Below are 23386 nucleotides of genomic sequence, written 5' to 3'. Positions count from 1 at the left end.
TGATGAATTAACTGCAGCGTGTCAGATGTACAGAACATGGTCTCGAGATGATCGACTGCGTTTAGGGTATCTAGCCATCTACGCTGGCTTCATCGAAGCACCAAGAACCTCGTCACCCACACGGGCTAGCCTGGCTAGGTTAGTGATGGATCTAGATGCTTTTGAAGATTATCCATGGGAAAGAGTAGCGTTTAAATTCTTGATGGAGTCGGTGAAGGGTGTAGACTTGACAAAGACGTATGCTATTGAAGGCTTTGTTGAGGTTCTTCAAGTCTGGGTCTACAATTGTCTCCCTGAATTCAGAGCTGGGTTTGGTCAACATATAGAAGGTTTTCTGATCCCACCTCTACTTGCCTTCTTAGGTGGCAAAGGCAAGAGAAAGCTCCAGGAGAATATCCTGAAACAAGTATGCTTTGTATGTTTATATATAATTTGATTTAATGTGGACAAGTGGTTTTATACTAACTTAATAGTTTTATCTTCTGCAGACTAGGACTAACAACTTTACTGTGAAGGCTTACTCTGAAATGTTCCCTCGCTGGGATGGTGATCTGGAAGATGAGAAGGCTGATAACATAGTGAAGACAATGTTTTCTTCAGGCAGGGCATGGGAACAAATTCATTGGCCTCTTGTCGGAAGAAAACTGTGGACAAATGTGAAGGTAGAGATCCATCCGATGAAGACAGAAGCTGGTCAGATGGTGCGAAGCAAGAAGGCAGTGTCCCCTTCTCGCACAGAGTCTGAGGCAGAATCACGCAAGAAGGCTCGTGATTCCCCTGGCTTGGATACGGAGACCATGAAAGCAGAAATAGTTCGTTGGCTAACTGGCCTGACCTCTAATATGGTTGAAGGGATGAGCAGATGCGAGAACACTCTGAAGTCGCAATCCCGCATGATTAAGGGCCTTACTGCGAAGATGAGAGCTGTTGAGAAGATTGTGCGTGAAGGTTGGAAGGAAGACCAAACCAAAGCTGGTTCATCTACTGATGTACCTGAGGCAAACAAATCTGATGGAGACAAAGCTAAGGAGGACAGAGCTGAAGAAAGCAAAGCTAAGGAAAGCAAAGCTGAGGAAAGCAAAGCTGCGGTAACATCTCCCAAACCCATCAGAATGACAAGAGCCAAAGCTAAAGACGCCCAAGCCACTGTGGTTAGTACCTAAACATCTCCCAAACCAATCAATCCGAAAAGAGGCAAAAAATCAGGAAAAAAGATATAACTTGTTTGCATTTGCATTTGGAATGGTGGAACCTTTTTCATGTTGTTTTGGAACCTTGGAATATTAGCTTGTTTGGTTTGAAAAACGTGTGCATTTGAATGTTCTCTTTTGGTTTATACAAGATTGTAAAATGATGCATTTTGTTATTAGTGGTTGTTATTAATGTGTTCTTTTTACTGAAAACAAATGCAGAGTGAGAGTGAAAATGAGAATGGAGGCATAAGTGTTGTTGTAATGGATAAAGAACAATCGAACATTGATTATTGTTCTGTTAAAAAGCTGAAACAAGTTGGAAAACTGAGAGCTGCTCGCATTGTGGCCCGTGCTAAGAGTGAGAGGCAACGTAGGCTTGCTGCTACTCATCACTCTCCTTTTGATGGAAACAGCACGGCAAAGGTTATCATACCCAACCAGTCGAAGCGAGGCCAGGGATATAACCCATTTGCTAGTGTTGATCACCAAAAGCTCTTTGTTCTTCTTGATTGGGTGAAACTTGACCTGTAAATCATCTAACCTCATATAATTTATCTTTATATAAAGGACTTGGTAGTGTTTTATTTATTTAATTTGATTATTGACAGCAAATGGCGACAGAAGGTGCCTGGTTCTTCAAGTTTTTGGTTCTACACACTACTAACTCCTACAAAATGGTTGAGTGACACGGTATGTAGACTTCTCTCGCATGTAGATTTCTCTGATGTAGAAGTCTCTAATGTTGTAAATGCAGCACATGGATGCTGGAATTAATCTCTTAAGACTCTGATACACAAAGCACCCGGAATGGTTTAGGTCCGACAGAATTTGCATGTTGGATGTTGTATTTACTCAAATGTGGAAAGAAAAGTACTCAGAGTTTCTGGCCTCTCCTGCCAATCCTGGCGGCTCAGGTAAACTACTCCCTCCTGGCGCCTTAGACTACTACACATGCGAGGAACCAGCGTATTGCAGATCAAATAAGACATGGGCGCTGGAGATTGATGATATATATGCACCATTATTTGTCAAGAACAATCATTGGGTAGCTTGTTGGATATCAATCCCGAGGAGACACAGAGTGATTTGGGATAGTGATGTTGCTTACGCTAAGGATGCAGAAATTGCTAAGACCGTGAAGCCTATTGCACACATGATGTCGTATATGATGCATATGTTATCTACCGGTGAGGAGAGGAGTTGTACACTGTCGATTTCACACATTCAAAATTTGGAGTGCCACAAAAGATACAAAGTGGTGACTGTGGAGTGTATTGCTTGAAGTATATAGAATGTCATGCACTTGGCATGTCATTCCCACCTCATGAGTTGTGTGATAAGAAAATCAAGACAATCAGGTCTCAGATGGCGACTGAGATATTCGATGAGACCAGCATAAACGGCACAGAGAAACATCTTTACAAGCATCTCGGTGTCTATGACTAAGGTTAATCCACTTTTTTGGGTAGAATTGGGGAAAGTGTGAAATTTCTTGGTGACTTTCCTCATCGGATATATGTAGGTTGATGTAGTAGGCTTTTGTACCAGATTATTGTATTGTGCTGTGAGTAACAGGCTGATGTAGCAGGTTTTTGGTTGTAACAAACTTATGTAATTTGCTTGCAGCAGACTTAAGTATTAGTCTTCTTTTACAGAAGACTTTTACAGAAGTTTGCTACTCAACTACTATCTAGACATCATCTTTTTATCAGTATATTAGTCCTTTTTTAGCTCATATTCGACCAAAAATACAACTTCGAGACAACCTAGAGACTTACGTATTAGTATTCTTTAAAAAAAGACTACAAAAGAAGTTTGTGTTTTGCAAAAGAAGACTACAAAAGAAGTTTGTGTTCTGTAAAAGAAGACTACAAAAGAAGTATGCGTCATGTAACAGAAGACTAACACATTAAGACATAAGACAGCATCCAAAGCATAAGACAACATCCAAAGCAATAATACAACTGATAAGTTCCACACATAAGACATAAGACATAAGACAACATCCAAAGCAATAAAACAACATCCAAAGCAACAATACAACAACATCCAAAGCAACAATACATCTAATAAGTTCCACACATAAGACATAAGACAATATCAAAAGCAATAAGACACACAAATCAGGTTTAACATGGACAGTTAGGACGAGTGTGACCCGGTTGTTTGCACTGGGAGCAACTATAATCCTTGTGCAGTTTTCGCGGTTGGTTTTCCCTCATTAAACCTGGGCATTCGGGTACGGGTCGGTTCATTCGGGTATCGGGTTTTTCGGGTTTGGAAAATTGGCCATGTTCGGGTATTACAAAATTTCGGGTCGGGTTCGAGTCGGGTCCTCATGGGTCCGGATGGGTTAGGTTCTGATGTAAAGGAACCTGAAAATAACCGAATAATCAATGTATCTGAAACGAGTTGGGATAATAGTACCCAAACTAACCATGTTACCCGATTCGGTTCGGGTATTTTGTATCCAAACTACCGAAATGTACCAAAAATATTCATTAGATACGATTTTGTTTGAGTATTTATATCCAAGTTATCATATTTTATATGAAAACACACAAAAGTATTGAAAATAACTAATATATTTAATTTATAATTTAAATTTAAATTATTAAAATAATTATACATATAATTATAAATAATATTTGTAAATGTATATTTAAATTTCGGATATCTTTGGATACTCATTCGGTTCTCAGTTCGGATCGGGTTGGGTACCGGTTCTTCGGATACATCAATTTATGACTCATTCGGTTATTTACCCCGGGTCCGATCGGGTTCGGGATCCTGATTTTCGGGTCGGTTTTGGGTCGGTTCTTCGGTTCTGGATATTTTGCCCTACCCCTCATCCTGGAAATTTCTAGCCAAGACTTCCACCTCGACTTCTTTTGCCTACCCGGACCACGCTTGACATCTGGAGGAAGACATTTACGTGTGTTATAAGCTCCTTCTTCATTGGCAGGTGATATGTCATCAGTGTTGGGAGCTTCCAAAACATCACTTTTGAGATATATATTTTCCGCGTATGCTGCATAAAGATAATTCTTTGAATAGGATGGGCATACAAGTGTAGAGATGGCATGTGAACAAGGTATCTTCTCAATATTAAACACACCACATTGACACCTCCGAAGTTCCAAGTCAACAACACAATCTCGATGTCCTCCTCTCACAACAAATCGCCAACCATCAATACACTCCACATTTATTATATATGCATACTCTTCACGAATAGCCAACAAGTTTTCAACTCCCCGACTATGTTGTGATGTGAAACTCAAAGCATCTTCTCTCCTTTTAAAGAACCACCTTCCTAGCTTCTCGCGTATAAATTCTAGAAGGAATGAGATTGGGAATCCTTTGGCTGGCTTAAGTGCAGAGTTGATAGATTCTGCGATGTTGCTAGTCTTTATGTTGTATATGTCACCTTGAAAGTGAACTCGTGCCCATAACGAGACGTCAGCATTCTCCAAATATGTAGCAATGTTGGAGTTTATACTTCGTATCTCATCCATGTAGCGGTTAAAATCGAAAAGCGTATGTGCATAAGCAGCGCCTTTGACCAAGTACAACATGTGATTTCTCTTGAACTTTTGGACTATGTTCTATTGTAGATGATAATAGCATATTCCTCGCCTTGCCCAAGGGAAAACCTTCTCACACGCCTTCTTAACCGAAATGTGCCTGTCATAAACTATCACCAAAGCATACTCATCTGAAACACATCTCCGCAGTTGGGTAAAAAATCATTCCCACGAATCATCATTCTCTGCATCCACAATCGCAAAAGCTAATGGAAAAATCTGAAAATTACCGTCTTGGGCAGCCGCAACTAGCATAAGTCCTTCATACTTTCCACATAGATGAGTCCCATCCACCACAATAACCCTCTTAAGACATGTAAAACCAGCTATCGAAGCTCCAAATGATAGGAATAGATACTTAAATCTGTTTTCACCATCTTTCTCAAGACATGTGACAGTTCCCGGATTCGATATCTCGATCTGACGCAAATAAGAAGGCAGATTCTCATATCCATCTTCTGATGTTCCTCTCACTAACTCTTGTTCCTCATCACGTCTTTGATATGTCTCGGTGTAAGCCCATTTATAATCCCAACCCGATCTATAAATAGTCTTGCAACATATTTCGGAGTATAATGTTTTCGTTGAGCCATTCGATCCGCCACTGAACATGTATGAGTTTTCAAATATTTTCTCACCCACAATGTCTGTGGCCCATGCTTCACACTCGCTCTAAGCTTCCAACCACATCTTTGAACACGATACTTAGCCACCGACTTCAGCTTTGAAACAAGCTCATCCTTACTAGCAAAACTCTAACTGACATATATATTGTCATTTAAGGACAACGATCTTCCTTCACCACCAGAGCATTGTGCTTTATGACCATCATAAATCGTTTCATTTGCATCCTCGTCAAAATCCTCATCTTTCACTTTTCCGTAATCACTGTAGTTTACACCATCGTCAACATCAACAGCAACATCAACAGTTACTTGAACATCATCAGCATTACTATCTTCATCCAACTCTTCATCAGTATCTTGACCAGTATCTTCATCAGCAAAAATAATATCATCACCATCAGACACATCCGCATCGTCATCAACTCCAACTTCTACTTGGCTCAGGCTTGATACACAAGGGCGTACAAAGTGTGTCTTAGCTAACTCGATCAAGTTATGTACTTGTCTATCATTCGTGACATGCATAGGAGGAGTATCCGGAGCCATTTGCTGTAAAATGACGTCTGGTAAGGAATATGTTAGCACCACTTTCTCGATTTTTTTGTCCATACCATAATCTTCTAGTGTCATTTCAAGAAGTTCACCATGTGTACAACCATCTGGCACAAAAAACATTATCCCTCCTTTTCGATTATTGACCACAAACTCCCACAAAGAGCCTTTCACCACTCATTCTCCGTATACAACGGGTATCTGAGCCATATCCTGCAAAAAAAAAATACAGGTTTACATAATCAGCGAAGAAATAATTCATGTTTCGTAAAACTATAAACGAAGACTTACAAATACCTCTACAATTATTAGCTAACAACATAGTCAAATCAAATGTATTATACCTTCATAACTATAATAAATTTTCTTTTCGAAATCACTCAACCCATTATGATTAACTAACACACACTCTCAAACAAAAAAATCTAGAAAAAACTTAGTGAACAATACACAAATTCACATTTTTATAGATTTTTAGATGTAGACTTAATATTCAGTCCACGAAGATGTAGACGTTCTTTTCAATTTACAAATGTAGTGTCAAATAGGTCTACTCTTTGGGTTGGTTTTTACAATTTCAAATTGTACGGGTTGCTTTCTATATGTGAAAAAAAGTTGTGATTTTATAAATGTAGATTTCCATTTCAGTCTACACTTTAAAAATGTTAGTTTTTGCAATTGACCAGAATTCATCCAAGATTTCACTTTCAGAAGTAGACTTCAGATGCAGTCTACATGTTTGAATTTTTTTGAAAGAGGTTAGTTTTGCAATTGACCAAGTTTGACTTTCAATGAGTAGATTGAAATGAACGTCTACGGGTGAGTAGACTTCGTGTGAAGTCTACTCTCAAATCCGATGGGTTGGTTTTGCATTTGACCAAAATAAAAAAGTAGACTTTAGACGCAGTCTACACTTTTTTTTCTAAGATAAGAAGACTGCATATGAAGTCTACAATTTAATAAATTTTTGGTTACTTTTTAAACTTTTTGGTCAAACACAAAACTAACCTATTCAATGAAGTCAAAGTTTTGGTCAAATGCAAAACTGACCTTCTGTAGACTTCTCTGGCAGTCTACAATATGTAGACTTCCAGTAAAGTCTACTATGAAAAGTCAAAAGTTTGGTCAAATGCAAAACTAACCTCTTTTAGGTAGACGTCTTGGTAAGTCTACCAAAATTTTTGTTTTTGTTGTCAAAGGTAAAGACGATGACTGCTGGGGAAGTCTACGTTAGCAAAAAAAATTTGTTTGGTCAATTGCAAAACTGACCCGTACGTCTACACGGAGACATAGACATACAAAACACTCTATTGTCGCGACACAGATCTAAAAATCACAAAACCATGTAAATAGTTATCTTTTTCCGGTGTAAAGCTCGTTTCCAACCTTTTCAACCGTCCAAACTCCAAATATGAGCAAAAAGAAGCATCTTTGACGATTCACTAATGAAGAAACTCGAAAATATGAAGTTTTTGATTATGAAAATGAAAGTTACTAGATTTTTTTAGATGGAAATGTATAGGAGATGAGAGGAAATGAAGTTTTTTGGTTTATAATGAGAAAAAAAAAAGTGGTTGAAAATTGAATTCTAAAGCTTTAAGAGCTCAAAAATAGTGGTTCATGGTGGTTGGAAAAATTGATGATGATGGCATTTTTGTAAATAGGAAGAAATGGTTAGGGTGTATTTGGTTTTTTGTTAATTTCGAAATTAATAAAAAATTAAATAAAAATAGCAATTTTGTAAATAATTCAAAAATATAAAGATAGTACGGAAAATTCATTGATGAATAGTAATGACAAAAAAATGGTTCGTTTTAAGTTTGACTTGAATAAAATGGTTGGTTTTGAAAAACTCTCTAAAATTAAATTATTATTGACATTATATCAAGTGTGATTTCATCATGGTCAGTGATCAATTTTTGTTTAGTGCCTATTATAGAGTTTATTATCTGAAAATTAAAAATTCGAAGAATTAATCTGAGTTTCTACAAAAAAAAAAATTATATATTATTAAAGTTGGGGTTGAATGGTTTTGTTTGGAAAATAGTATAATTGGCAAGTGTGGAATAGGTGTTCGTTTTCCGGAGAGATTATGAGCAACCTCTTATGAGGGAGCTTCGAGCTCAGTCTCCATGGGTTTTGAAGGTCATAAATATCATTCTGCACATGATAAAAAAGTTTTGCGGCCGGCAGAATGAAAAATAAAAGATTTTATTGAACATTTTTATCCGAAGATTCTTGATACCTAAATTAGACCTGATTTGATAAAAGGAAAAATTGGAAAAATGAGACATTTTGAACTTAGATTTGTCTCAATAAGATTTTTAGCAAATTTTTTAGGAAAATAAGATTTTAATTCCTGTTAATACCATAATACCCATAGAATAACAAATTAATATGAATTATAATAATAAATTATAATTTTCGTAATTAATTTAGTGTTAGATTAATTAAAAAGGGAAAAAAGAAGAAACACGGTTAATGGGTATGACTTCCCTTTACCCTAATTTTGTTTACCTTGTCTTTTCCGCCGAAGCTCTACTTCACTCCATCCACGGTGATTTAGGGTTCTTGGAGAAAATCATTGTTTCGTCGAACCTTTCGTTTCTAACCTCGTTTTTGTCATCCTCCTCGTCGTTCTCACACACGGAACAACGAAATCGAAGTGTTCTTTCCCAAAGAGTTTCGTCGGACGGTTCGGTTCATTACGAAATCGAAGTGTTCCTTTCTTCAATGTCATCTGAATCTCATGTTTCTTCACACTAGGTATGTGATTTCTTGTATTGATTCTCTTAACCCTAGATTTTTGTAAAATTGATTTTTCATCTTTCTTAAACTAAATTAGTTTTAGGTTGATTAATCATCTTATACAGGAACAGAAACTGAATATGGTTATGTCTGCTGCTAAAAGAGAGAAGCACTTTTTATCTAAAAGTAGAGAAGTCTCGTGCTATGACCGAGACTGATGAACGAATGAAGAAGGTGCTCACTTTTTCTAACATTCTAAGTTACAGCTTTGTGCTCCTTTTTTAAACTCGTAATCCATGCTAGTGCTAGCATGCTGACTCTTTGAAGGTACTGTATTGATTTTCTCTCTACTCTAACTTGATGTTTGGTTATGTGTTATTCTCTGTTTTTGATGTTTGGCAGAAGCGAAAGATTCAGGAAGAATCAGGCAGCAACGCTGAACCAGCACAAGTCTTCCCACCTAGGGTGGTTTGTCAGTTCAGACAGAAGACAGCAATCAAAAATGAGGTGTCTCAGAGCAAACCTGGTCTCTCCACAGATGTCCTAGCATCGGTCAGTATTTTGTTTATATCTTATTTCTTAAGAGGATAATGATGCATTTTTTTTGTATTTATGATTTTGTTTTTCCTAATTCAGGTTTTCGGTGGTTCTTAAAAGATTAAGAAGAGGCATGTGAAGATATTACAGGTTGATCAAAGGCTTTATAATATATGTATCAATGGCATTTGCCATTAGTTTCTGCATGTCAACAGAGTGAACCTTCACTTACACTGATCTAGCTTTTTTGTACTAAGAATATGAATTAAACAAGTTTCGATACTTTTATTTTATCTCAGAGCATTAACATACTAGATGTGAATACAATGCTTAGCATTAGTATATGCGAACAACAACGCAAGAGATTGTGCATATATTATAAATCATTGAGATGACTAGAAGAACGCAAGGGCTTTGGGAGATCAAGTTGTGTAGTATCTGCACTTTGACTGGTGGTTGATGAACGATGTAGCCTGCAACGGAATGAACCTTTGTGCTTTGTTGGAGCACAAACGCATGTCTTCCCCATTATGTTGTTGTTACTGAGCAAACCAAGCGAGTCTGTGGACCATGACTTCCTCAATGGACGATCCTGCCTTGTTTCTGCTGTCGTCTTCGTCTTTCACCTCACGGCTAAACCTTGGGAGGAAAAAAACGTGGGAGAGAAAGATACTATGAGAGATTTAGGGTAGATTTATTTAGATTTAGGAAAGATATCAACAGAAATATGGAAGTTTCCGTATTTACCGGATTTAGCTATAATATGTATCATACGTTGGGCATATCACCGTAGAGTGGGTGAGAAACCTATTCTTCCCTAAGCGTAACATAAGGTAAAAGGTAGAACATGTTATAACACATAAACAAGAATAGGTACATCACAGAGTTGTGGCTATAAGACGTAATAAAGATGTAGATAGACTAACGATATCTAGCTAGATGATAGTCTAACGAATTCTAGCCTAGATAGAATATACAAGAAATTTTTGTTTGCGTTATATACCCTAGATATATCAACGTATAATATTTAGTATGCAATTTCTAGATTAGGTAGATGGCGAGAACAAGTATTCTGACCCAGCTAGAAGATTAAATAAAAAATGATTCCACTATTTTGTTTAAAGAAAATTAAACATATAAATAGTTATATTGAAGTTTCCAATTGATTTCATATTTTTTTATATTTTTAAAATTTAGTTTACTATTTTTTCCATAACAGAAGGATAAAACATGTCCAAAATGATCAAAAATATCAAAAGTCCTAATAGGACAAACAAAAATTTAAAATGTCTCATTTTTTCAATTCTCTCTTGATAAAAATGAGTTTATAGAGATTTATGTGGAGAGTTCAATCCAAAGATCAGAACTTCTATCTGTTTTTTTTATCCCGGCTAATCTGATTTTTATTAATCGTTGTCAACAATTACAAAATATTGTAAGAAAGAAGGGCAGACATGATACAAACCCCATAAAGAATATGAAATTGTTTACCAAAGAAAAGAACAGAAAATAGATTAAAGCCTTTTCCCAAAAAAAAAGAATATGAAAATAGATGGTTAGAGTTCTCCTTCATATGTTTTTTTAGTTTCGTTGGGTATTTTTTGGATTTAGTAAGCATTTCGGAGGTTTACTCTAATTATAGGAGATGATGTTTGATAAACGGTCTTTAAACTCGACTGTTGTGTATGTTTTTGGATTTTTATTAATCCTTCATGTAGTAGTTTTGCAAGATTTCTAATAACAATATTAACAATATTGAAAAGCTCGTAAATCCACAACGAGTTTGTTGGCTTCCAATTATGTTAAAAAATCTCCAAAATCACAAAATCGTCCAGAATAGAGTTATTTAAATATAATCGGTTGAGAAATTACCTAGAATGACTCAAATCATACACGTAATTACTAGATTAACTCATAAACTTTTGTAATTATTAGACTAAAGCACAGAGCAACCGAAAATACCAAAAAACCAGTCTCTCTTTCATTTTTTCACGAGATTGCCATAGGAAATTATTAGTAGGAAAATGTAATGTTTATTTTTTTTATAAAGAAAAACAAAACCTTTTGATCGAGACTGGAGAAAGTCGTCTCCTTCGTTTGCGACAACACCAAATCGGACACCTCTCTTTCACTTCCGCCTCCGACAACTTCTTCTCTGCCAGAGCCTCCTTCCATTTCGTCACCTCCACCTGAATCGCCGTCGTCTCTGTAAGACAAGAGGAACCCTGAATCCGATTTCACCTCTGTCTCCGCCTTTAAATCGAAGAGACGAAACAATTGCTCGTTTTCAACCAAGAGTGATTTCAAGGTAAAATCCCATGTCTTTCTTTAACCCTCAATCGATTTTCAGAACTTTAACCCTCAATCGAGTTTTAGGGATTGTGTTCTGTTAATGAAAGTATCGTGCTTTGAATGAGTAAAACTACATATTTGAATTGGTCGGTAACAAGTGTGGTATAGTTCAATATGTATCTTCTAGATCTTGAACTTGAAGTTACTACTTGTTTCGTGTCTGCTTTGCTTGTTCGATGTTTGCATTAGAAAATGATTATATAGATCTTTGGTTGGCTTCATAGGGTGTGACAGTTTTGCAGGGATGGAGACCATACATGAGCGTTGTGGCCAGTTTACCTACAAACCCGTTCTTCTAAATTGACCAGGAGAGGCTAGTCTTATCTTTATCAATTTATACAATTATACCTTGCATCAAGCTCTGTACACTATGCGGATATTCACTTACTCTGCATTCATATGTGCCTCTTTCTGGTCGGGCAAGCGCTTGGACTTTCAACAGAGTGGTCTCATCATCCTCTGTATTCTCCTGGTTAGGCGAACAAATACACCAAATCAGTTGCTTGTGTTTCTGAGTTTGCTCTTTCTCAAGAATATCTGTTGTGCAATAATACGTGTGAAAACAGGAGGATTAGAGGTTCTGGATGGTGTGGAGAAAGTATTGGTTGGTACTTGAGTCGGGATGGATTACGCATTACCTCAACATGTCAATGCCTTATGGAGATTTTCCACTGCAGACACTCCAGGGATAAGTTCTCCTAAGAACAATCTTAGGCCTCTCTGAGTTCAACCCAATACTCTTTAACTTTGCTTCTTGTTCTCTGTAAATAGACATCTACATGTTTGTACTCTTTAGTGTATGTATAGTGTTTATTTAGAAGTGGAAATACCGTTAAGGTATTGGGTGGAAAGTGGAAGTCGGTTATTAAATACTTCGTCGGTTATTAAATACTTCGTCGGTTATTAAATTCTCGACAAATTGTAAACCTGAGACAAATTGATAAAGAACAAATTTCTCAACCGTTTGATTGAGTTGTTCATGAACAATGCTATTATTTGCAGCTATAACCTGTAAACAAGTTGAAGAATGAGAACAAAACGTTATAGGTACAATTAGGTTTCAACGTTAACACGGTTTGGCCTTTTGACCATTAGTATTGTTTGACCGACCCAAACAAATCATTTCCTCCGTACCTCAACAAGCAAAATCATTCCTTCGTAACAAGATGTATTTTTTTTATAAAAGTTATACATGTAAATCATTCTCTGTGTAACGTAACAAGATGATTTTATATAAATGGTGCATGCAATATTTTTTTCTATTGACTTGTGCATGTCAGAAGTTAACGTCAATTTCAAAAATTTAAACATAATTCTGATTTTAGTTACACTAGAAATAAACCGGATTTGACACTAAAGAAAACCAAATTTAATTCAAAATTAAATTAAGTTTGGTTTATTCAAACCCGGATTTCCTTATAAAAATCTGCCCATTCATAAATAAAAAAATCTGACATAGAAATTTAAGTCTAACACAAAACTCTACAATTTATAATAAATCTATTATCCCATTAAATCGGATACGCAAATCTGTCATAAAAATTAAGTCTAACAAAAAAATCTATCATTTATAAAAAATCTGCTACCTCGTTTGGTAGACTTATCCTTAAAAATCTGTTTTCAACTTAAATCGAACAAACAACTCTGTCGTATAAACAAATCTGCCATTTTAAAGAAAATATGACATCACTCTCTTGACAGATTTTATTTTCTAAACCGATTTAATTAGCAGACTTAATATCCGGCAGATTTATTTTTTTGAAAATAAATCTGCCAGCGATCAATTATTAATGGTACTTTTGTAATTCTGTTTTTTTGATATAACTATGGAGAAGGGTAATTTCGACCAGAAAAATATTCTAATAATTTTTTAAAAATATGAGTTATTCTAGTAATAACCCAATAAATTTGTGTCACTTTAGTAAACTTCCCTAATCTGTTTCCCTTTTTAACCACAATTTGACATGGATTAGTTGATGTAAAATCGATCCTAAAATTAACAGGCATAGTTATTGAATTTTATTTTCATAAATATATCAATAAATATTTTAAATATCGTATCAAGAAATTAATAACATTTCTGAATCTAGAAAAACTAAATGATGAAAAGGACAAATTTAAGGCCACTAAAAAAAAAACAAAAAATCCAAATTTAAAAAGTTTAACGTGAATAGATAGATGGAAAATGGAGGGTATGTGAAAATGGGAGAAACTATTGTGCGTGTTGACCTTTTCTCCTTTCCAAAAGATTGGACAAACGCATAGAAACAACGAAACCTAATCTTATATATTAAAATAGAAGTCACAATTTTGATTTATGTGTGATTTTTTTAAAAATAGATCTAGTGAACATATTCCTGAAAAGTCATATTACATTTAATATCTAATTTTATCATTTAAATTTTGGACCTACCAAAAAATTTTATTGGGCTATCAATAATTAGATTTAAACAATAGATGATCATGTGTTCAAAAAAAAAAACAATAGATGATCAATTGAATTTATAGATAGTATAAATTAAATAGATATAATTTAATGTTGTAATACTATAACTCTATATGCTAAATATTTAAATATTTGTCGATGTTAACTTTTAAAATTATAAAGATTTTTTTTAAAATAAAAAAAATCATACTATCTAACAATGATTAATCTTTACTACCTTAAACCAATGAAAACAACCGTCTTTCGAAACATTCGATAGTTACCTGGAAGACATAAAGCTTTTGAAAAGAAGCTTCCTCAACTCACAAATCGTTCAAGTACCTCGGACAAAGAATTTAAAGGCGGATAGTTTAGCACGCAGTGCTAGGAAACAACCGTCTTTCGTCGTTCACATGGATGCAGAGTTACCGATCTGGTTTACAGAGTCTATATGAGTATGTAAATGTTTGTTGTCAAAAAAAAAACCAATGAAAACAAATTTTAAACCATATAGTTTATTTTAAAATTAAACAAAAACTAAATGTTTAATTATTACTCGATAATATAAATCTATGAAGCGAAAAGTTTAATTTTAAAAAAACTTTATAAATTTGTGAAATATTACAGTATCTTTGAATATGACAATAAAATAATATTTTACTAATTTTTATATATATAGTTACGATTTTAATAATGAAATAATAATCCGAAAATGTATATATATAGAAAAAGATACAAATACATGTGAAAGTTTGAAACAAAATATTCAATGAAAAAAATATACAGTAAACCTATTATGTTTTAAAAATTGATAGACACATATATATTATAATATATACCAAATTAGAATTAAAAACAAAATATTTATATAAAAATAAATGAAAACAAAAATTTGCGATGTTGTACGGGTCGAGATCTAGTTAACAATTAAAAAAAACAAAGAGATAACAAACAAAATGATGGGATCACTTAAAAACATCTAAATCAGACCGTCTTATTCTTTGATTTGTCATAACATTATTTTCTTTCAACCAATAAGTAACCCTACACATTTCATTTGTTTTGATCATAAACTCTTTGTGTACTCATTGCCTACATTTATGCTACTATCATTGCTTTCTGTAGGCATGGACTAGAATGTCTGCATATTGCCATTAATATTTTGTGATAAAACTTCTCATTATTTATAGTCCTGGACCCGCTGAGCCCTTTTATTTACTTACTCAAGTAATGCAGGACTATAGATTCGAAATCAGAATTTCTGTGGACTTGCATGTGGTTAGAACCACCAGACAGATACTAGATTGGACCAAAAATAAACTCAGTAAACCAAAAGAAGAGGACATGGAAATATATTTGTCTCTTTGATACGTACAAGGCAACTAATAATTCCTAGTAATTACTATGAACAAGTTTTATACTATACACTATTTATCTATCTATTATGAAACGTATAGTAAAAGTTGCATATAGATACTAAGTGTCGTTAGCTCAACTGAAAAACACATACAAGACAAAGCTTAGAATTCACAGAATTAGGTGACGCTTAGAGCGGCTGCAACGGGAGTCCGTCATGAGTCCGTAGCCCAAGTCCTTAGGATATTTGAATATTAATATTGTGAAATGGGCTTGTTTTTAGACGGATCTGTACGGATCAATCCGTTAATAAAGGATCGAAGGATTGAGTCCTTCGTGTACACGTGGCGTGAGATGGTTGGGCTTTGGATACTTTTGTGTTCCGTTTAGGTGGAAAAAAAAATCATTCGTGTTTGAACCCACAATTGGTATCACCATTGTGGATGCTCTTAATGGTTTAGTGACTATGAGGATTACAGACTTCCACACAAAATTTTCTGGTTTAACAATAAAGGTGCATAAAGATACAAATAAAAAAACAAAATAAATTAACACTTCATATTGGATCGTTACTTGAAACTAGTTATGAACCAACGACAGCATGAAACGTATGGTTTTGGTACAATATGCAACAAAGCTTACCACCACATGGAAAAAGTCTTCATTGTCATCGATTGATCTATAGATTTTGTTTCTGCATGACCTTTCCCATCAACTTGTGACAATTTTGCCCTTATAGGATACACAAAATATGTTTCTAAGTAGTCCCATAGTACATATATCCACTGTAGGAATCGAGATCCAATGTCCTCGTAACGATTGCGAATTATTATGTATGTCTCCTCTTTAAGTGGGGCACCTTCTCATTGACTTTCATTTTATGTTTCGAAATGTCTGAAACGTTTGCCAGGGCATGATTATCGCTGGGGTTCCTTAAAAAAAAAAATTGTTTTGTCTAATTAAAAAAATTTAAAGAAATTAAAATAAGAAACCAATCGCGGGTCGCCACGTGTCAGTGGAGCACGCAAACAGTTCAAGAAACTAACAAGATTGATCCTTCGTTCATTACTTTTGTAACCGACTCTTATGTTTTCGTGGGACTCAAACCCTTTAAATTCCCTTTAAAGACCTCTTTAAATACCCCGATAAATATGGCCTTAGAAATGTAATAAATGGTAGATATATGCAACATGATGAGATTAGGTTACATATGTGATATGTGGTTGTTAAAAAAAAGGGTTAAATATGTGAATTAGTATGGGGTTTCGTAAAAGTTGACTTAGATTTTACCAAATATATAGCATTTGGCTTCCAGCATTTTATGCAAAATGGATACTACTGATAATACGCAAATACATCTATACGAGGATATTTAGCCAGATTTTACATATGTATAATCAAATACTGTATGAAGCATTTTTAGGAAAAAATAAAATGAAGCATCTTTAGTTAGATGATTCTTATGGACCTACAGAGCCGATTAAATGAAAAGAATGCTTTAGTTGAACCTAGGGATGGGCGTTCGGGCCCGTTCGGGTTCGGTCGGGTATTTTGAATTTTCGAGTATTTCGGTATAGAGGTATAGAACCCGTTCGGATATTTATGTATTTCATATCGGGTTCGGGTATTTTTAGTTCGGATTCGGTTATTTCAGATCGGGTTCGGATATTTAGATTTTGAAAAAAAAAAATTAAAATTTTTATTTCTCAAATTTCTTGTATTTAAAAATATTGCTTTCACTTAACTATTTTTTTTATTTTTTAATAGATTGAATGGTTAATAGATTTGGACATAACGTTTTGAAACTAAAAAAACATTAATTTGGTTATTGTTTTTAAATTTTGGATGTAACTTTTTGTTAATTCTTGAAATAAAAAGTTTGACACACATTTTAATTGAGTAACTAGATTCTGACCCGCCCTTAAAAAGGACGGGTATATTTTTTGTTTTACATCTTTTTAGGTCTTTTCAATTGGTAATTTAAATATAGGTTTAATGGCATAAAACATAATAAATAATATCCTAAATAATGATAAAGATAAAAGAAATAATAGTTGGACCATACTTTTATCAATGGGTCACACTGCTATTTTAATAGAATAGATAAATCATATTCTCCGTAATTGTATATATGTATATCATATGGACTTAAAGTATGTGTAGTATCGATATAAATATTTTATATAAAATGAGAGATGTAAACTAGAAATATAAGGTTAATTATACATATGTTCGGTTATCTTCGGATATCCATTCGGGTTCGGATATTACCCGTTCAAGTTCGGATATCCAATATCTCATACTTCAATATCCGTTCGGATATTTTGCTACTTCGGTTCGGATTTCGGTTCGGATTTTTCGGGTCGGGTTTGGGTGCGGCTTCGGATATCGGGTAAAGTGCTCACCCCTAATTGGACCTTTCACCCCCGCTATAAAATAAAACTATGTATTGACTAAAAATTAATATATAGTGAATTCGAAGGGACAATCTCCAGATACATTTATTAACGTACCCATTTCATAAATATAGAGGACATGGAGAGGAACAATGATTTCCCTTAATTCTGGGAAAATGCATTTTCATAGAACGACTATATACTGAAAAATTATTTGTGAAAAATATTTATGTGAAAAATACTCATTTTGGATTACAAAAATCATAAATCAAAGTATACATAAATATAAGAAGTAAATATTTATTTTAGTTTTATGATGACAGAAAGCTCAGTTTTACATTTTGAAAAGTAAGGAATACTGCACTAATTTTTCTTTTATAATAATTTATCTAATTTTTAACGTTTTCATATAAAGTGATTCACTATAGAACTGCAAACTTGTTTAACATATATTTTGGTTTAATTTTGGATTGGTTCAACCGCGATGGCCGATGGGCATTCACTACTAGAAAACATATTTTTTACTAAGGCAGTATTCGTTGTAAATTCGTCGTAAACGGGGTGTTACAACGAATTAACGTCGAAAGACGTTTCGTTGTTAAACGTCCGTCGTAACGGAGGTTTCGTCGTAAACGACTCATTACGTTTACGACGAAATATATTCCTCGTAAAGCGCAGGGAAAGAATTCGTCATAAACGACACGTAAAATTTCGTCATAAAGCCCACGTAATGATTTCGATGTAAAGCACACGTAAATACTTTCGTTGTAAATCACTCGTAAACATTTCGATGTAAAACCCTCGTAAATCTTTCGATGTTAATCACTAGTAAACATTCGATGTAAACCCCATGTAATGTTTACGAGGAGTTTATATCGATTCTTATTATATTATTATTAATTAGTATATAATAAATTTTAATTTATATTTAATATTCAGAATTTAAAATAATTTAAATTTTAAAACGAAATATGAAATTGAAAAACATATTTTTAAAATGCATTTAAAAGTCATACAATAATATTTAAATTCATAATACAAACAGAAATATAAAAAAAAACTACACATCCTCGAAGTAGTTGGTGGGGTTGCTCGGCTGTTGACGGGTTGGATCGGACTCTTGGGGATCTCGTACTGGCAACCCAAGAGCGGCTCGTCTCTCACTCAACATTCTCTGCATAATCGGGTTTCCCACAGCCATCACGTCTAGCAAATCCTCAAGAGAGTCTACACGAACCTGCTGGCTATCCATTCGAGCCTTCATCTGAGCAGTCTCTTCATCCCGTCTCGAAATGTATGACGAAGTTGCCCTTGCAACTTCGTTAACAGAGCATATACCGACTATCCGTCCCTTCTTTTTAGGAGCCACCTATAAAATCAAAACATATATTAATATAGTTAATTATGTTAAAATATTTAAAATAATATAAACAAAAATTTTAAGTTGTACCTCTTCGAAGATTCTGTCGGCCTCTTCGGTGGACAATGTGACTGGTAATCCATCGGGAGACTCATGGGTTAGTTGCGTCTCCCGTTCTTCAATCCGACCAGCCACTGCTTGGAAGAGTTTCTCAGATGCAGGATCAACAAAAACTCCGTCGGATGTGGCGTGAGTCATCTTGAATAGGTCAGACAGAGATGGTAAGACTCCCGTCTTCTCGAACTACAAAAACAAAATTAAATTAAATATTAAAAATTATATTAATTGAATATTTTAAAATATATATTTAAAACAAAACTTACAGCTTCTAGACGGACTCATGCATGAGGTTTTTGTCCGGTTCTCTGAAGCATGGGCAAATGACCATCTTTATCCTTCGTCCTTCGAGAAGCCGAGCACGAATAGGCCTTTTTGATCGAAGAGGGGTGCTCCCAATAGGCGATGAGGCCATCCCACACATCCGTCGTGAGCTCAGTGGGCTTTCCCTCACACCAGTAGATCTCCCACTTGTCCTTCCAATCGGAGACTGTGTTGCAGAGGCGGATCTTTGCCTTTGCAACGAATTCCGCCTTCACCCTCTCGGTGGTTCCAAAGACCAATGTCACTTTTGCTGAAACAGAAAAATTTTGAAAAAAATTACAATTAATAATAAATATTAAATATATATATATATATATATATTTAAAAGTGAAAATTTAATTCAATTTAAAAATCTTACCGCAAAACATTTAAACCACGTGATCTTAACGTGATTTGGTGTCTTGCTCCAGTTCGGATATGCTCCGTCGTAGTAACCCTTAATCGTCGCCGAAACGCTCCGGCTAACACGGTTGTTAGCCCCAAACCTGGAAAAAAAAATTTAACCGTTAGAAAATAAAAATAATTTAAATTTTAATGTAATAAAAATTAATAACTTACCAATAAGTTCCTCGGGGTCTATCGGGGTCTACAACATCCAAACCCTCCCGTCCAGGCTGGACAAGCAAATCCTCCACTGTTTATCTCGCGAATGGAGCATATGAAGGCACACGCAAATCCGGATGAACTGCACCTTCTGGGATGGGCTGAGGTGCAGCCGCTGGAGGAGGAGGTGGAGGCATCTGCGGTGGAAGAGGAGGACTCAAAAAAACTCTCTGAGAAGTCTGAGAGTAACTGCATCGGAAGACGATGGACCGGAAGAAGATGTACCGGAACCATCGCCAAACAACTGGGCATAAGTAGGTGCTGATGGTTTCCTTCGGGGAGCCATCTAAAAAAAATTAAATAAATTTAATCAATTATGACGACATAATTAAAAATTATTTCGTTACCTAACTAATAACCTAAACTATAGTATTCCGTCATCAAACTAATCACCTAAACTAATTACCTAACTAATCACCTAAACTAATTACCTAACTAATTAATCACCTAAACTAACTTAAAAAAAAAAAGAGGAAAGAGAGTGTACCTTAGAGGGACAGGAGAGGAGTTTGGGAGGAATGAACGAAGCAGTCTCGTCCTCGGCGTCTCAATATATAGAAAAGGTTTCATCGTAAACGCGACGTAATATTACGACAAAGTGACCAGGCCCGCGTTTTTCCATTTACGACGAAGTTACCAGGCCCTCGTTTTTCCATTTACGACGAAATTACGTGGAATAGATAACCATTTACGATGATTTTACAACGCTTAACCCTAAACACCGAGAATGAAATCCCTAAACCCCAAAGTCACATATCATCTAACATCATATCTTCTTCTCTACTACTTCTTGCTCTTTCTCCAACTTAAACTCTAAAACCCTAAAACTCCAAATAATTTTTTAAAAACTAAAGAAATACATATTATATAAAACAACATTTGTTACACATACATTAAGATGGTAAAAAAACAATATTTCTTTAAACATACGTTACAATAGAGAAATACAACTTTTGTTACATATATTACATCACTCTAAATCGTTTTCGTTCTCATCAATATTACATCACTCTAAATCGTTTTTGTTCTCATCACTATCATTACAATCATCATCGTCGCTTCTCTCGAACTCGTCTTCACGTGCTTCTTCTGTCGCATCTTCGGGAATATCTTCATATTGAAAGTTTTGCGGGTCGATCAAAAGGATTTCATCAGTTGGTTGTTATGGTACTTCAACTTCATTGATAGCGTCTTCTTCTTGCAAGGGCGGTTCTTCTCCAGCGACAATGCGTCCACGAGGTATAATTTTGATAGCAGCTAACCAGTTTATCCCGGAAGTTCGAAGCCGAGGATAAGGAAGGAAGCTAACTTGCTCGGCTTATGAAGCTAAAATGAAAGGCTCAAATTTGTTGTATCTTCTCCCAAAATTGACATCCACAACACCAAATTTGTTATACTGAATCCCTCGGTTCACAACAGGATCGAACCATTCACATTTGAAGAGGACGCATTTTAGCTTCAATAACCCTAGAAATTCCACTTCAATAATCTCCTGCAAGATCCCGTAAAAGTCTGTTTCACCTTTCACACATATTCCATAGTTACTCGTTGCCCGATGTCTCCCATACTCGTATGTGTGAAAGGTAAATCCTCGTGTGAAATACATAGGTGATGTGGTGACCTTTGCAACTGGACCTTGAACCAATTCGTGAAACCATACGGGATAATAAGGATCATCATAATCAACCTGCAAAAAGCAGATATTCTTAATTAATATTGAAGTATCAAAACACTTACTTAATTAATCAATGTATGAGATATATTACGTACCTGTGATTTTAACCACTTGACAAAGTGCTTATCTTTAGGTGTGTCCACATCAGTTGCAGATATTCCTGGTATTGCTTCTTCAACTTGAGATACAAACATGCTGCAAATTAAACAAATAATCAAGTCATACATAATTAACTTCAATTCATATAATTAACATTCACAAAATATTTACCTTTCAAAGTAACGGGTAACTGCATCCTCGCAGTGGAACAGAATATAAGTGTGGGCACTATGTTTATCCTCTTCACATGACCACCATACTTCTTTCGTTTTACCACCAAAACGCGCAATTTCGTAGAAAATGTCAGGAACACCATCAATTAGATATGATGTCGGTACTCCACCATCATCATATCTTCTAGGAACTTTTTTTCTCGTACGAACAGTTGGAGCAAAGTAGTATGATGTGAAGTTAGATGTTTCGGCTGTCAAACTACCCGCAACTATTGAACCTTCCACCTTTGCAAGATTTCTTGCTTTCCCCTTCAAATGTTTCACATGTCGCTCATACGGATACATCCATCCGTTGTGAACAGGTCCACGAAGCAATGCTTCATACGGTAGGTGAACAACTAGATGCTCCATGACGTCAAAAAATGAAGGAGGAAATATCTTCTCCAGGTTGCACAATATGATCGGAATGTTATGATGAAGTTGTTCGATGACTTCTTCCTTGAACGTACGTGTGCTAAGATCTCTGAAAAATGCGCTGATGGCTGTATATTGCAAAAGTAATCAAATTAATAACATTTCATAACATATGTATATATATTATAAAATTATATTTACCTGCAAGTGCTTCATGGACATTTGCTGGAAGGAGCTCGGCAAAAGTAAATGGAAGTAGTCGTTTTATAAACACATGACAATCATGACTCTTAATTTCGGAGAACTTTTGACCTCGTTCAACACATCTTGACAGATTTGAAACATAACCATACTTCTGATGCAACTCAGTCAAACAAGGTTGTTTTGGCTTCTGATGACAACCGGAAGATGGGAACAGGAACGTTTCCATTGCTCTTGATATGTAACTCACTTCTTGAGCAAATATCAGGTAAGTCCATCCTTGACTTTTTGTTATCTTTTGTCTTCCCAGGGACGTTAAGTAATGTATTCATGATGTTCTCAAAAAAGTTATTCTCAATATGCATGACATCCAGATTGTGGCGTAAGAGAAGATCCTTCCAATAGGGTAGCTCCCAAAATATACTCTTCTTATGCTAATTATGAGAGACACCATACCCATCAGGCATATTTCCAGGAACATGCCAATTTCCTCCAACCTTAATTGTTTCCTGAGCTCCGTAATAATCAATATCTGCTTCGATCTGCTGGCCGGTGAGATATGGAGGAGGACCGTCTCTGATAAATTTTTTGTGCCGAAACAATGTCTTATTTCTTCTGTACGGATGAGCAAGTGGAAGAAAGCGACGA

At 35.2% G+C, this 23386-nt stretch overlaps 2 protein-coding genes across 2 annotated transcripts; one reads left to right on the top strand and one right to left on the bottom strand.

Moving 5' to 3' along the window:
• Nucleotides 1-25: 25 nt before the first annotated feature.
• On the top strand, nucleotides 26-1983 carry LOC106417517. The gene is made up of 5 exons (XM_013858307.2): nucleotides 26-406; nucleotides 489-1151; nucleotides 1413-1720; nucleotides 1802-1883; nucleotides 1948-1983. Exons 1-5 carry the CDS (start codon nucleotides 26-28, stop codon nucleotides 1981-1983), a joined length of 1470 nt encoding a protein of 489 aa, XP_013713761.2.
• Nucleotides 1984-3880: 1897 nt separating this feature from the next.
• Nucleotides 3881-4771, bottom strand: LOC106417514. Its single transcript, XM_013858303.1, has one exon. It carries the CDS (start codon nucleotides 4769-4771, stop codon nucleotides 3881-3883), a length of 891 nt encoding a protein of 296 aa, XP_013713757.1.
• Between the last annotated feature and the right edge of the window lie 18615 nt (nucleotides 4772-23386).

The sequence above is a fragment of the Brassica napus genome, chromosome C9 (assembly GCF_020379485.1).
Source record: "Brassica napus cultivar Da-Ae chromosome C9, Da-Ae, whole genome shotgun sequence".
NCBI classification, from domain to species: Eukaryota; Viridiplantae; Streptophyta; class Magnoliopsida; order Brassicales; family Brassicaceae; genus Brassica; species Brassica napus.
The sequence above is the reverse complement of the archived record's forward strand: the minus strand, read 5'-3'. Positions and strand labels throughout refer to the sequence as shown.